The sequence below is a fragment of the Neospora caninum genome, chromosome X, assembly GCF_000208865.1.
Source record: "Neospora caninum Liverpool complete genome, chromosome X".
NCBI lineage: Eukaryota > Apicomplexa > Conoidasida > Eucoccidiorida > Sarcocystidae > Neospora > Neospora caninum.
Genome location: NC_018396.1, coordinates 2399423 through 2415204, shown reverse-complemented (window position 1 = coordinate 2415204; position 15782 = coordinate 2399423). Strand labels below are relative to the sequence as shown.

Below are 15782 nucleotides of genomic sequence, written 5' to 3'. Positions count from 1 at the left end.
GGGAGTGGGTGACGCGAATTCCTCTCAGAAAGTTATAGACTTTCTGCAATTCGCCGTGCCGTCGTGAACGCATCAAGACTCGAAAACGTATCTTTTCGTCCCAGCAGAGATCGCTCAACGCGCGGTCTCTCGCGCTTTTCTTCGCCCGACAGCTGACAGCGGGTGCCTTCCTTTTGCAGGTTTTCGTGAAAAAAAGCCGTCGCTGTAAAGAACTGGAGCTTGTGCACGCACCCGTCCTTCCTGTGGCAGTCTTTCGCGTTCATGTTTGTTGTTTTGTCTCTCTCCTGCCTCGCTTCCGCGGGTCGCGCTTGCGGGAGGCGGCGCCTCCTTCACTTGTGACAGAGAGGCTTCTACGGAGTCGTCCACGCAGCAGGGTGGTTTGCAGAGCAGGCCTTCCGCTAGGCCTATTTCTCGCCGAGTTTTCGCTCTTTCCCAAGAAGAAAGAAGAGACACAGAGAGATAACCCTCGAAGCAGAGACAGGAAGAAACGTCAAGGGAGGCCGGGAGACAGGAGGAGAGAGGAGAACAAGAGGGGAGAGAAAGAGAGAGCGAGAAGAGATCAAGAGGAGATAAACAGAGGGAGCAGAACCGAGCGACGCGAAAGGAAGAAATGCTGAGGGAGGAGAACGAAAGATCCGCTCAGAGATAAGAAGGAAGTCGGAGAGAGTGGAAAAAAAACAGAGTCAGAGAGGATGTCGACAAGGCGTCTGGAGCGCCTGGTTCTCGGCGCGGGGGGAACCTTTCAAAACATCAAGGCTGTTGAGTTTCTTCTGCGCAAACCCCTCAAGGAAAACGGTCTTGTCAAGTAAGAGCCACGTCTTCATCGGTTTTCGAGGGGTCCATCTCGATCAGGCATGAACGGGAAAATCCGTCCCATACCCGTATCCCACCATCCATTGAAACACTAAATTTCCGTGCTCATCTTTCTATGTATCTGTCTCTCTCTATATATAATGATGCATCTACTAGTATGTGTGTAGCAGTACGGTTACGATATCCAAGCAGTTCTACCGCTCTATGAGTCTGCTCGGTTCGTGCGAGTATCGACGCTCCTTGTGCCTCACAGTCACCTGCCTTTAGGACAAGCATGTGTCGTCTGTTTAGGATGTGTAGGTACATGTGCCGAATTACACCATATCTGCCATAGGTAGGTGTTCCCCTATACATTAATGATATATATTCTGTGTAATGCGTAGGCACAGATCTTTCCTTTGATTTTCAATATATATATATATATATATATATATATTCATGTTTCTATGTAAGTAGAACTGTGCTGCGCATCGCGTACAAGATTGAGTTTGGTTGTTTGCCTCAGTGCGTGTGAGGACCGGGATCTCTGTGTGTGCTCCGTTGTCGTGCCTGCTGGATCAACTCTTTTGTGGCGGTGAAAAGTGCCCTCGACGTTCTCTGCCCACTGCTGTCGTTTTCTTAGAGATTTCTGCACTTTCTTCCTCCCTGGCATTCGATACCAGAACCCTGGTTTGTCGTTCCAGATTTTCGAGGCTCCAGAGAGCGCGTCTTCGCCCGCGGGATCTGGAGACAGCGACAGTGGCTCGGCGTCGCCAGCCTCGACCGCTTCCGCGGTGTCTCCTGTGGGGACAGGAGCCCAAGTGGCGCCCGCGCCGCTCGAGTGCGTGCGGCTCTTCTTCGGTGAGTGTGGGGCCGGCGTCCGGAAGAGGGAGAACGTCGTCAGAAAGAAAAGAGGGGGAAACAGGTGTGGTCTCTTGGATGTGAGAAACGAAAGACGCTTTGAGATAAGAACGATGATGCCAGAAACAATCCGGGTGTTCTCACGTCTCCGTCTTGTGTAGAGACACCCTGTGTCTACCGGCCCTCTTGGGCAGCCACATGGGGACGAGCCTGCACCGAAAAAGCATCTCTTCATTCGCTGGACCTGCTGACCGTTCCTGTGGTGTTTCGGCAAATCAACTCCAAAAGGAAATTTGCAAGACTCGAGTGTTTATGCCTTTGCTTCTCTTTGCCTGCCGACCGACCTACGTAGTTACATGTCGAAAGGCGGAAGATTCCATGTGTTTGCATGACAACTTTAGAACTGTAAATGAGACTATCTATCTATCCATACATATATATATATATATATATATGCCACTATCTATATGAATGTATATACCTGCGTAGACGTGGGGGGTGGTGCGAATGATGAATTTGAGCTTTTGAGAGTTCCGTGTTTGGCGTTGCAGGGGAAGGGACCGGGTCTCACGTGGTCAACTTGGGACTGTACCGTAGCCCCCACCAGCTGATGCAGCGCCTGCTGGACGTGGACGCTCAGTGGCAGCAGCTCCAGATCTACGAGAAGTCTTGGCAAAAAAAGGAGGGACGGAAGCCCTAACTTTTCTATTTGGCCATCACATTTGCACTTTTTGAATACACACACATCTATATATGCATATATATATATATATATATATATGGACACTCTGTCAGTGTTCCACAGCAACACCTGCGCATGTGCACACGGGTTGATCGACCCTTCACTATATATATATATATATACATATTCGTATAAGCATATATTCAAAGATATGCGTGCATGACGGTGCATTGATACGAGGTATCCGTTGGTTGCTGTGTATATGGAGACGACTACAGGATGAAGAATTGTCTAAGCGAAAAACATCTCCGTCGGCGTTCCTCTTTTGCATTCTGTTATTTTCTTTGTGAATGTCTTCGCATGTCAGTGTGTTTCTTGTTTTTTCTAAAAGCACACATGCACGCGTCTCGCAACTGCACAGGTGTTCGGAGAGCTATGGAAGGGGTTTCGTGGCTACACGCCGCGTAGTGGGCGGTGTTCGGAGCCACTCGGGACCAAAGAAATTTGACTGTACAGTCCAGCATGGATGGCCTTGAGAAAGAATTCCGTTTTCTGCATTCCTCCTAAAACAGTCCCCAAAAGATGTCAGGGAGAAAACGGCGGTGTCTCCTAACTTCTCTCGTCGGCGGGCGTCCACTTCTCTGCATACGCGTGGCTGACGTGGTTTTTGTGAGAAACACTCAACTTTCGTCAGTCTCTCGATCGTACACGACACAGAAAGACACGAAGGTGTCGTATTGAACCGACCCACCACCCAGCATGTCTCAAGAAGAACTGTCTAAAGCGGGGTTCCTCTTTTTTCACTGTCAAGGGCTCGCAGCACGTCTGCAAACGAGACTTTGTATCGACAGCTCTGTGTGCTAGCCACCACTCTTTCCTCTTTTACGTGCAAAAGAATCGGGGGGAGGCCTTCTGGGTACTCCGTTTCCAGAGAATGCAACCACAGAAGAAAACGCCACGTGTCCGTGAAATCTCCGAGGAACGGCGGGGGTGAGAATGGTAAACAGACGTAGATTTCAGTAGAACATGTTACTCGTTATCTACTCCTCCATACAGATGCGTTCGCGAGTGACACGTACAGACATATATATGCATATATACGTTCAACAGAAATAAATACTGTTCATGCATGGATCATGAAACACTGTCAGAGCTAAGAGGTGAGGTGAACTGTGGTTTTTCAAACGTCCTGGCGCTACAGGTAGCTGGTGAATTGTGTCGACGGGGGGCCGTCTCGCGTAGATCAATAGTTTAAGCAATTTTCGGAAAAAAAGGCGCGCGCGTGCCGTTGCATTCACTCCTCGTGCCAGAGTTCTTCCCCGAGAGAGTTCACACCACACACCTGAAAGACTCTAGACGTAAAGTAGTCTACGCACACCGGTATGCGAGCACACATTCACGCAACGGTGCACGTTTCACTTCATGGGTGCCAACACATAAAGAAATGGGTCGTTTACCTTTCGTTATTCGATTTAATTTTATCGGCATTTAGAGTTGTCCGATTCTGGCTGGGGTACGGGAAGATAGGGCACACAGAGATGATTAAGTTTTCGTTTGCTCGATTTAGACAGGTGCGGAAGTTAGGAAATTCGGTTCGTTGCCTTCATGCACATCTACAGGTACACACTTTTCGCTTTTGGATTCATGAACCTCCCGCTCCTGTTCCGCTATTTTATTGCAACGGCCATCTGTTCTCGCCTGGTAGAAAGCGTTTCATTTGTTTCGGCACTGCTGGGAAACGTCTTCTGCTCACACCCGACGCGTTGCCCCGCGAGCCTTTTCCGTTTTCTGCGAGCGAAAAAGCGCACAGGGACACGAGGACCAGGGGACGCAAAAGAGCCAGGGGGGAAGAGGGACACTCGGTCCGTCTGTGCTCCGTGGCGGGCGGTTATGAGAAAACGCGAGAATCAAACCGCCGTCGCCTCTGTGCTTTTTTATGTTTAGGGTGAGCCCGCGCGAGGTGTTTATGGGTGGTGTTTGTGCTGCCTGCTTTGTGATAGAGAAACTCCCCGTCTCGTGCCACTTTTTCCTCGTGGACAGCGCCTTTTCTTTGTGTTTTTGCGGCGCGTTTCGTGCCGCTTTTTGTTTCTGTGTTTTTTTTCTTTCCGTACGACGACGCCCACACAAACCCAATTTTTCCGCCGAGCGTCTCTCACCAGCCTGAATACACCTCCACGCGCGGCCGTCTAACAACATCCTGGGAGCATCCGAGACCGCACTCTATTTTTTTCCCTCTCTATCCTCCCCTCTCCTTGGACCACTACGGGGCACTCCTCGCCCACACATGTACGCGTCCCCGAAAATAAGCCGATTTCCCGATGCCGTGTCCCTTCGACGGGTCAGGTCCCCCCGGGAAGACGCCCCTTCCCTATTGATTCTGAGGGTTTCTCTCGGCTCCCGAAAGCATTTTTTTTGCTTTTCTGCGGAGGGAACGCGGCTGTCTTGCCGATACCGAAAAACCTGGCAGGCACACTGGCCTCGCGCGTTGTTCCTCTGAGCTGTATGTACACCCGACACGCGTTCGAGCCAAGGTGTGTCTCGACGCGGATGACCTTGAGGGAAGACGCGAGCGCTCGTCAACGTCTTTTCTTGGCAGCTGGGGGTCGAGACTTCGGCCGTGTCTGTCGTGGTCCCTCTCTCTATAGAGGGAAGGAGTACAGAGAAATTCGAGGGAGGTGTGTTTCCTAAAAACGCAGGCGTGGGGCCCAGTTGAAATGGGGCTGCTGTTCGGGCAATGACGAGCGCATACGAAATCGACGGACATGGCTCAGATGGTGGGTGCATGCCACAAGGGCAGTAGAGAGAGAAAACCTGAGAGGGAAGAGCCCCGAAGTCCGGTTAAAGTGGAAACCGAGAGGCAACGGACAGCGGCCTTTTGCCGTTCGAAGAGAGCGCCGAGTGTCTCGAAGTGAAATGTTGAGCCGCGCAATCGACAGGGCAAAACTGCGTGGAACCGGTCTCGTGGTGAGACTGCATCGCAGGCAACTCAGGGGAGCCGGTGCACATCAGAGCAAGCGCTTCAGGGGAAATCCAGGATTTGGAGGTTTGGATGCGTCTCTTTCGTCCGTACGAGAGGGAGGAAATGACGGGTGTGTGTGCAAGTTTCCCCCGTCGAATAGGTGAATCGACGGGAAACAGTGGTGGCGCTGCTTCACACCGGTTGTACCCAGTTCGGCTGAGACAACGCCAGTTTTTTGCGCCTTTCCTGTAGTGCTGACTGACGAGAGACCTTCACCCTCTCGTGCGTTCTAGGCCAAAAGGAAGAGCGGCGCAAAAGAGCGCAAAGAGCCAGCGTCCATCCCGCAGAAAGAGAGAGGCACGGCGCTGCAGTCTGCAGGGCACCAAGCGCACACGGGGGGTGGGGCCCTCGGCGTGCAGGCTAAACAGCACGCAGTCCGCGCGGAGGAAACTGGAAGTTTTTGTTTCCCAAAACTCTCTTGCTATTGGGTTCCGGTCGAACAGGGCCTCCGAACTCCCCTTGCCTGCTGTTCTCCTCGAATCTTCCCCTTGGTGTCCCTCGTCTGCCTCTTGTCCTTCCCCTCTTGGCGTATCGAGTGTATGTGCACCTGGCGCACCCGAAGAGCGATCGAGAAGAACACTTCGTCCTACAGTCCGTGTGAGGATCGGCCCGTTTCCCTTTCCGCCGGTAGATCTTGTTCTTCCCGCAGTCTCGCTCTTTTTATCGATCTTGCCGGATTCTGGCCGTTTCGCGCCGGAGGGGTTTTGCTGACCTCGAGTTGTCGACACTCGCTGCCCTGTGCGAAAGGAGGGAGAAAGCGGTGGAAAGAAAGGGAACCATTCGGTCTCCTGAGGAAGCGCAATCTGGCGGACTGCTCGCAGACGCGAGAGCCGCACCTCGACAGTCTTTGTTTCTTCGTATCAAGTCTCCTCTCGAGGTAGTGCAACTTCCTCTACACAGCATCGTCCACAAAATAGACTCTGCCTCGCCTGTTCTTCTCTATCTTTGTTTATCTCGCTCTGTTTTCTTCTTTTTGCCTAACCCTCTCTTTTTGTCGGCGCCCCTGTACTGGTCTCTGTCTTTTCTCTCCCGTCTTGCCTGTCTTCAGTCTGCCGTGCATTGTTTCGGCGCACCCCGTGCTCACGATCTTTCTTAGATCTGGGACATAGCTGCTTGCTCCCTGCCCCGTCTCTTTTTTCGGCTGTCTCCGCTGTCTACCGTCTCGTCTCTCTCAGCTTCGCTCTCTCGCGTCCGGGCTCGTGTTCCGCAGGGAAAACCGCGAGACTTTGCCTTGTCTTGAGCTCCTCGCTCCGCTGTCTTTTATCTCCAGAACTTCTTTTCTCAGTTTGTTTCCGTCTGCCTCCTCTCTCTGGTTCCCCACCGTTCGTTTCCTCGCTCGTCTAGTGAAGGCGCGTGTGGAGTGTGTATGTACACTGGCGCTTGCGCGTGCACACGGACTCGTCTGTCCAAATGCGTGGAGCGACGCGCCTGCAGAGGTAAAGAAGTCGGCTCTTTCCTGGCGAGGCCGCCGCGTGGCTGCACCCTCTGAACCGAGAAAGGAAAGCGGCGGAACAGAGAGCGAAGGAAACCGGCCTTGCGAAGAGCGCGAAGCGTTTCCCAAATCTCCACCATGGGGCTTTGAGCGCGTCCGTGAGAGTCGCCCGCGGATTCTCTCTTCAAAGCCGTCGACACAGGAGTGTCTCCTGGCGCGCCTCGCGCTTAAATTCCGTTTGCTCGTTGTCTAACGTAGTCGAGTCTTCCTCTCTCTGTCGCCAAGGACGACGCCCCGTCTCAGGCGTCTCTCGTCTCTTCCTCGTTCGGTCTCTCCCCTTCCTCTGTCTCGATCGGCTTTCTCCGCTCGAAGCGAGATGCCCCATAGCCGATGGTCCCCTGTCTGTTGACGGGCTGAGCTGCGGAAGGCGGACTGTCTCCGGTTCTTCCGTCCCTTTTCTTCGCGCCCCGCCTTCGTCTCTGTTCGTCTCTTCTGGAAGACGGTTCGCGATGAGTCCGCCTTCGCCTTCTCGCGCGACCGCCTCCTCTCTCAGCTCCGTCCGAACCTCGCTCTCTTCGCGGCAGCATGACGACGGCAAGGCCTCGGGCGGGCCCTCTGCGGCCTCTGCGGGGACTTCCTCGAAACAGCCCGCTTCGCCCTCTTCTCTCTCAAGTCGCTCCGCCGGCAGCGCCGCGCAGTCCTGGACTCCAAGCGGCAAGGCGGGGTCCAAAGGCCCCACCCCCACTCTCCCTCTCGCCGTCTCTGCCTCCGCCTCTGTCTCTTCTGTCTCCTCGCTCTCAGCTGTCCCCTCTGTCCCAGCCACGCTGCCGCCCCCTCAGCGCCAGCTGCGCACGCGCCCCGTCGACGCCACCAAGCGCCTTTTCGTGATTCGCCGCTACGAGGACTTGGAGCAACTTGCGGTAGGTGAAGGCGCTTGAGTGAAGAGAAGAAACGCGAGGTGAAGACATAAATCGCACCGGCCGTACCTGTGAAGCCTGCGATAGTCTTGTGTTAATCCCATCTCGCGGTTCATTCGCCTGCTTTCCCTTCCCCCCGTCTCCCCCTTAGACCTTTTTTTCGAGGCCGTGCACGGCCTTTCGGGTGTACGTACACCCCAACCCACTCTCTCCCTCGAACACTCACTCGCGCACCTTCGCGAATGTGCCGCCGTCATTGGAGCCTTGCTGTTTCGTGCTCTTCTCCTTCAGGAGGAAGAAGGCGTCCGACTCGATCCGATTCAACTGGGCTTTCTCTCACCGACGGAGTTCGTGGAGGAAGACGTCGCGGGCGGTGTGGGCGGCGCGGCAGGAGCTGCGGCGAAGAAGCGGAAGCAGAAGATGATTGTCGTACCTCCGATAAAAATCGAGGAGTCGCACGACGAGAATCTGCCCGACTTTGTGCGCCCAGACCACTACATTCGCTTCGACCAACACCGAGACCAGTAAGCGAGAAAAAACAGAAAAAACGGACTCGAGGCGCGCAAAAGTAGAATGGCGTGCGCATGCGGTGTACCGACACCCGAGCTTCGAACCGCCTCTTCGTCGTCCCCCGCCACGAAACGCTTTCGGGTTGTTTCCTTGCGATCTCTCCACGTGTGGAGCGGCGGTCGGAACTGTGTGCATATACACCTGGGGGAGTTCTACGTGATTCGCGGTCCGGGAAAGCGCCGCGGGTGAGAGTGGCGAACCTGTCAAAACGTTGCCTAACTTTCCCCAAATGACTCCGGCGTCGCAGAGGAAACTCTCCTTTTTTCGACTTCCAGCGACTTCCCCCACACCGGTTTGCACCGCGTTTTTGTGTCGCTTCGCAGACCCACAGGTCTTCGTCTCCCAGACGGCTCTCTGGTTCACTACGACATGTTGAAAGAGGACGAAGTGTTTGTGGAGGAGTTGAATCGGCGCGTAGCGCTCTTCGCCCCGCCTGCTGTCCGGCCCTCTCGGGACCTTTTCTCCCTCGGCGAATCTGCGCCTGCAGACAGCGAGGCAGAGGGTGACCTCGGCCCGAAACCAGCTGCCGAGAAAGAAAAAAACGAGGCCGCGCGCGAGAAGGACGGCGAAGTGGCGAAGAGCGAAGAACCAAGCGGCACTGTCTCTTCGCTCGCCGAGGCCGCGGCGGGGGAGGCAGCGAGGGAGAAGCAGCCTGGGCGGCTCTTTGAGGACGCGAGAAGTGGGACGAAGCGGCGGCGCGAGGACGGCCGCGAAGACCTCAAAGGCGAACTTTTCCTCTCCGAAATGGCCTTTGTGAAGATGATCGATGCCTTCGAAAAGGACGTCCACGCCAAGGGAGGCAACGAGCATGCACTTACACAAAGAGACGCCGTCAGAATCGCCAGAGAAGACCTCAGACTCAAAATTCACCCCGTTCTCGTCAAACAAGTCCTCATGGTAAACGCAAACACCGGTTATATATATACATGTTTATATATGCATATATATATATATATATATGGAAATGGTTCTATATGTTTATAAATTTTGACGTGTGTTTCCAACTACTCTATATACATGTATATATATGGAGATGCCTATGTGCTTATATAGGGACACGTCAGCATTCCATTATCTGCCGCGATGAGATGGATTGATCGATGAATGCGTAGATATGGACATCTGCATATGCATACATGCTTGTGAATATATAGTATTTGTGTATAAATGTATAATGCTAATCCCGCATGGTGCGTGTGCGCATTTCCAACCCCGCAAGTGTGCACGGGAACCTCCGTGGGTCGAGGTCATTGGGCGTCACTCTTCAGAAAGGAGTACTCTTTGTTCCACTGGGTTTGGTGTTCATTTTTGTCTGGTCCCTCTTGAAATCTTGTGCGTTTTTCAGTACTGGCTCGAGAAACGACAGAAACTCGGGAAGCCCCTTCTCCGCCACTTCTGGCCTCCGTGCTCCCCGTCGGATGTCTCCCCTTTGGCCGTTTTCCGCCCACGAGTAGGTTGCCTGGCTTTTTTGTCTCGGTCCCGTTTCGATCCGGTGTCTGTACACTGCGCTCGTTAGCCGCCGCGTCTCCAGCTAGACGCACTCGCGGCGGGCATGCACAGGCCTTGTGTGAGCGAACTTTTTGCGGCTTTCCGTGCAGCAAGTCGGCCGGGAGAAGATGACTCTCCGGAAGCAGAAACGCGTCGGGAAGGATACGTTGCTGCGGGCCGAGCGTCTCCTCGAAGACATCAAGGTCGTCGAGCGCCTTCTTCGCCGCATGCGCAACCGCGACGAAAAAAAGGAACAACTTCTCGAGGTCCGCACGCACACACCGATCAGCCCACACGCCAGTTTCCCCTCGTTACTTTCTCTGTGTATCGTCTCCGCAGAGGCTGCGGATCAGTCTTTACGGGAACTTACCTCGATGCCGACCTTGAAGCATGCATCTGTTCCTGTATTCGTGTACCTGTATTCTCTCTCTGTCTATCCGTATATCTCTACTTTTCTCCGATCTAGATATATATATATAAATATATACATATGTATCTGTTTGTATGTATTCTATGCAACTATATATATATATATATATATATATATAGATGCGTGGTTGGTAAACCGGTTTCGGTTCAGTTGTTTTCTTGGTCTTCAGGTCCAGTTTATGGCTTTCGACCAAATGCGTTTCGAGATTTCGGATCCTCTGTATCACCATCCACTGTGGGATTCCTTCCGGGAGAAGTTGATCTCGAAGGGGGAGAGAGACAGGGGTCGCCGGCACGCGGGCGAGAAGCGACTCCAGTCTTCCAGAGTGTGCAAAGAGAGCTCGCGACCGCTGCGTTCGTCCTCTGGAGCTGAAGCAAACAGCCAACCCCCCACCAACGCCCAAACTGCGTCTTCGGCTCGGAGAAGAGAGCGGTCGGGCTCTGGAGCGCTCGGAGATCCGGAAAATGCGGAGAAGGAAGAGGGCCCGGAGGACCCGCGGAAGTCGAGGGGCGAGTCGGAGGACCAGGGCGACAAGGCGCGACCGCGGAGAGAAGAAGAGAGCGGGCGAGCCGAGAAGAAGAGAGAGTTGGAAGACGAATTCAGTTTGCGCGAAGGCAGGCACCAAGTCGACGAGATCCTGGGGGACGGGTCACCGCCCTGGGAAGCGTGGACCAGAGGTGAGGAAACAGCTGACGGGGGCGTAGAGGGGAGAGAGAATAAAGAGTAGGAAGATGCATGCGAACTGTCTTCGTGCACTCACACGCACTTAGAAGCGTACTGCAGAGACAGTGACGTGAGAGCGACGACCTTTCTTTTCGTCTCTAAACGCTTGACAAAGGAAAGGCGCGTACAAAAATGTGAAGAGAGAGGGGTGTGCAGAACAGAGTGCAGGTTCCGTTTTGTGTTTGTTGGAAACTGGCGCTTGGTTTTCAGGAAATCGCCACTTCAGGCCCTGCCTCTTCCCTCCGGCCTCGACTTTTGCGTACTTGTCTTTTCTCGCTTCTTCGTCGACTTCGCCACTTCCTCCGTCTCTCGTTCCGCCTCCGCCGCCGTTCTTGAACGACTCGTCTTTCTCGTCTTTCCCTTCCTGCCGCATCGTGCGCCGCAGAGGCCGCGGCGGGCGCCTCTGGCTCGACCGGCTGCTGTGTCGACCGTCCGTCGCAGTTTCCCAGAACGCCTTCGTGCCTTCCTCACGCTTTGCTTCGCGCCTCCCTCACTCGTCGCTCCACCAGACGCGCGCGCTCTACGCCGGAGACAGTGCGGCGAAAGGCCCCGGGTGTACGTACACCGGGGGATCCGGCAGAGAAGGCGGGCGGAGAGAAGACGAGGAGGGCGACGCGCCCGAGGGCCTCCTTTCTGCTCCAGCGGCTGAACAGGGCGACTTCGCTTCTTATCCGAACGCTGGAAACAACCAAACGAGCGAGAGCGCGTCCGCCGGCCGGTGCGAAGATGGCTCGGCGGGAATCACGTCGCCGCAGTCGGGGGCCGGAGGCGAAGGGTCGGAAGAGAAGGGCGCGCAGGACGCGAGGCGAGATGAGGCGAGCCTGTTGTCGAGGAAAGAAGAGGGGAAGAGACGAGTCAAGGAAGAGAATGCAGCGTTCTCTTCGCAGTCGGGGACCCAACAGGAGAGTTCAGTCCCCAAACGCGAGGCGAGCGGCAGGAAGGCGACCGCGCTGCCTTTCCCTCACAGCAACCACGTAAACCTGTGGAAGAAAGACGCGGCAGCGATGCAGAAACTCTTTGCGTCCTGGCCTCGCCAGCAGGGGCTGTATATTCAGCCGGTGCGAGACGACAAAGCTGTAGGATCCGACCGCTATTCGCCTCCCTTCGCCTGTGCAGACGGAGTCGATGCGCCTGAAAACACAGAAGGTGAGGAGAAGAACCAAAGACTCTACGCTGAAAATGGTGAACCTAATTGTGGCGAAACACCTAGGCTGTGTCTCTCGGCCCTGAAGACTGGAACCCCGTGCGTTGTTCTCGCTTTCGGCTTCTCGCCTCTTGTATCTCCGTGCTGCTCATCTTTTGCTCCTCTCTCTGTATGCCTGTCTACACAGGGTTCCATGTCTTTTCGCTGCATCGCCATCTCGCCCAACAGGAGCAGCTGGCCTCTGCGGCGGCGTCTTTTGCGGCCTCGTCGACGCTTGCGCCTCCACGGCGGTCGCCTGACGGCTTCGTGCGGCACCTGACGACTTCTGGGGCTTCTCCGACCCCCCTGGCCTCCCCTCGGAACGGCGTGCGGTCCGGCCTGGGCTTGGGCTTGCGACCTCAGGAGGGCCTCAATGCTCGCCTGCTCCAGCAGGGCGTCCCGGGCGTTTTTGGAGCGCTCGGCGGCCAAGCGGGGCCTGCCGGCGTCCCCTCGATTGCTCTGTCTCCCTATTCCTCTCACCCTGCGTGCCCGCCTCACGGGGCACCTGGCCGCCTGCATGCGCTCCCCGCGGGCGCCGTCGGCCCGGGGCTGAGCGACGCCGGCGCGTTGGGCGCCACGGGCATAGGCCCAGGGGCCTTCGGGCTCCCGCAGGCCCACATGTCTCTGGCGGCCGCGGCTCCGGGGGCGCAGGGCCCGGCCTTCTTTCCCCCGGCCTCGGGCAGCTTCCCGTCCTCGAGTCACCCCTTTGCGTCTTTCCCGCCGCATGCCGGGCCTTCGCCCCACCTCGCGCAGGCTCCCGGGGCCCAGCCTGCGTCTCTGGCGGCGCAGTTCGCCTCGCGCGGGGTTGCAGGCCCGGCCGGCGTCGACTTCTCGGGCGCCTACGCGCTTCCGGGACCGGGAGGCCAGGCCTCTCTCAACACTTCGATCCTTGCTTCCTCTGCGCAACCGTCCTTCTACTACAACCCCGCCACGGGTGTCTCCCTTGTCTCCTCCTACCATCAGCCGCATGCCTTTGCCCGCCTGGGGGCCCTCGGGCCCGTCCAGGGGCCCTACGCCCAGCAACCCGGGAGGCAGGGGCCTTCTACCTCTGACCAGGGGTCGCAGTTTTTCTACCCGCGGCAGAGTCCCCCCTCGCCCTCTTCTGGGCCAGCCGAGCCCAAGCCCGCGCCGGCTGGCGACTCCGGAGCCGCGCCCGGCGAGGGCGAAGACTCCATGAGAAGCGTCTCCTATCCGGGGTCTGCCTCCCAGGCCCCGGGCCCTGCCGGCTTCGCAGGCGGTCGGGGCCCCGCGGGAGGCGCGGCGCCTGCTTCGGGTTCGGGCTCCACCGCAACTTCAGCACTAGGAGGCAGTGGGCCCGCAGGGACTGATAACGGATTCTTCAGGCCTGGAGGCGAAAGCGGCGGTGCGGAGGCGGGCTCTGCAGGCGCCGGAAATGCGGGCTCCGGAGGGGTGGCCCAGGGGAGCGCCTCGTCCGCGGCGACCGCGGGAGCAGGCTCAGGGGCGAGTGGGCCTTCGGCCGGCGGGTCCGGGCATACGGCGGGCCAGCCTCCAGAGTACAGCCAAGTGTATCGACAGCCCCAGTTCGTCAACCCAATTCAACAAAGTGGGATGGCTTACGCTGTCCCGGCGCAGTTCATGGGAGCGGTGTCGCACCCCTCGCAGGGCGCCCCCGGGGGCGATCAGGCTTCAGGGGCCGGTTTCCCTCCGTCGGGGGCCTTCTATCCGCCAGCGCGAGGCCCGACTGGAGCCCAACGCGGTGGTGCGGGGCCTGCGGCCCGAACCGGGGCAGAGAGCGACCCTGCGACCGCCGTCGCGGCGCTCTGCCGGCGAAACAGTCACGCAAATTTCAAAGGGTGGATTCGCGTAAGTCAAGATACCCGTCTTTCTGGAAAACGGGCAAGGAGGAACGAACAACTGAAAAACAACAAGATGCTCTTATGAGCCGATTCGTGCTCGTGACTGCCTCCCTCTTTCGCTGTTTCGATCAGGGTGAAGAATAGTGAAGAGTGGAGACCGACCAGGAAACATCGTTGTTTAGACCTCCGGTTTCTTTCCCGTTTCCTCTCTTTTTGGGTAGTCTCTTCTCGTATCTCTGCATTTGCGTCTCTATTGGCAGTTTCGCTCTATGTTTTGGCGGGCATTCGCCCGTGCGTGCAGTTCCTGTCCTCCGTTGTTGTCCTGGTGTCTGTACAGACCAACGTCCAGCCGTCGGCGATGCCGAATCCAGCGGGGATGGCAGGCCCCGCGGGTCCGCCTTCGGGCGGGGGCGAGGCGCCGTCAGCGGCCTTTGGGGCTTACCCGAGTGGAACCCCTTCCGGGCCTTCCGCCTATCCGTTCTCGTCGTCGCCCTACGGAGACTACAGCCGCAGGGCTCCAGACGTCGCTGTCTCAGCGTCGCCATTCTCTGCGCCGGGAGGACTTGCGCAGGGACCCAGCGATCCGCAGGCGCCTTTCTCCCAGGCCAGCACTCTTTCAAATTCTCGATCTGATGTAAACTACATGTACACTGGTGCGGCGGGAGGTAGTCCGGGCGCGCTTCACCCCTCGTCATTTTCCTCGACAGTCCCCGCGTTTTCTTCCTTCTCTTTTCCTTCCTTCTCGCCCTCGGGATCTCCTCAACCTGGGTACGGACCCCCCGGGAGCGCGCCCGCGAACCCCGATGCAGCCGCTGCGGCGCTCGATGGCGCGGGCTCCGCTGGGGTGTCTCCTTTCCTCGGCCAGAAAGAGGGGACAGGAGACAGGCCCGCAGACGGCGCGAGTGTGCCGAAGGCCCACAGCGCGAAGGGCGACACCACCGGGCGAAAGAACGGAGACGAGAAGGGAGAGATGTCTGGGGAAAAGCAGGCAGGGGAGAAGCACGCCTTCCACTCGCAAGAGCGAGGCGAGCGAGGCCGATTTGTCTCCTACCCTGGGTCTGAGGTGGTCCACAAAGATGCCGGAGGTCTCTAGACCCCTCGGCGCAGCTCCACCCTGAGGGGCGGAAACGGGGGAGCGGAAAGCGCAAAGAACACAACACAGAAGGAGGAAACGGAGGAAACAGAGGGAAAGGGATAAAAAGAGAGAGAAGAGAAAGGTAGCGAGACGAGAGCGTATAAGGGATCGTAGAGAAGGGCACGTGCAGGAGCTTTGCATGGATCTGGTGTCGAGACCGAGATGGATGTTCTGGGACACGAGGGTGACTACCCGTGAAAGGAGGGAACTCGCGATTCGCTTCATCTCAACGGGAACACCCGGCATCTGGTCCTTTCTTCTCTCTTTTTCTGCGACACTCTCGCCGCGCGTCTTCTCTTTCTTGCGCAGTTGCCACTGTGTTTCTGCTGTATCTGTCTCGTTTCGTTTCCTGGTCTTCCCTTTGGGGCCTCACTCTTGTTCTCTCGCCCTTCAAAAGGTTCCTGCTTGTCCCTCACGTCTTCTGTGAGGAGCGCAGCACTACAGAGGGTTTTCCATCTGAAAAAGAACTTTTTTTGACAAGGCCTCCACGCACTCGCATGGGGACCGCGTGCACCAAGTTTTGGTTTCTTCAGCTTTTTCGTTCCTTCTTGGGTCTCTCTCACGAGGGACAAACGAGGGCGCAAGTCGGCCGCGAAGTCTGTCCCTCTTTTCTTGGCGATTAACGGATCTACCCTACCCATCGCTGCATTCTCGAATCGACGGCGCAACGCAGGCGCATGCAGGCGCACCGGTGCACGCACCTGAAGAGGTGCCTGCTGAACACGCACAAAAC

The 15782-nt window shown here is 56.7% G+C and overlaps 2 protein-coding genes across 2 annotated transcripts; both read left to right on the top strand.

Moving 5' to 3' along the window:
- Nucleotides 1–692: 692 nt before the first annotated feature.
- NCLIV_047710 (conserved hypothetical protein) lies at nucleotides 693–2353 on the top strand (the record flags this gene model as incomplete). Its single annotated transcript, XM_003884322.1, has 3 exons — nucleotides 693–805; nucleotides 1436–1653; nucleotides 2205–2353. The coding sequence occupies 3 exons, from the start codon at nucleotides 693–695 to the stop codon at nucleotides 2351–2353; spliced, it is 480 nt and encodes a 159-aa protein (XP_003884371.1).
- Nucleotides 2354–6764: 4411 nt separating this feature from the next.
- Nucleotides 6765–15007, top strand: NCLIV_047700 (conserved hypothetical protein; the record flags this gene model as incomplete). Its single annotated transcript, XM_003884321.1, has 10 exons — nucleotides 6765–6790; nucleotides 7340–7706; nucleotides 7995–8227; nucleotides 8597–9170; nucleotides 9619–9723; nucleotides 9872–10027; nucleotides 10361–10868; nucleotides 11125–12060; nucleotides 12246–13921; nucleotides 14252–15007. 10 exons carry the CDS (start codon nucleotides 6765–6767, stop codon nucleotides 15005–15007), a joined length of 5337 nt encoding a protein of 1778 aa, XP_003884370.1.
- Nucleotides 15008–15782: the final 775 nt, after the last annotated feature.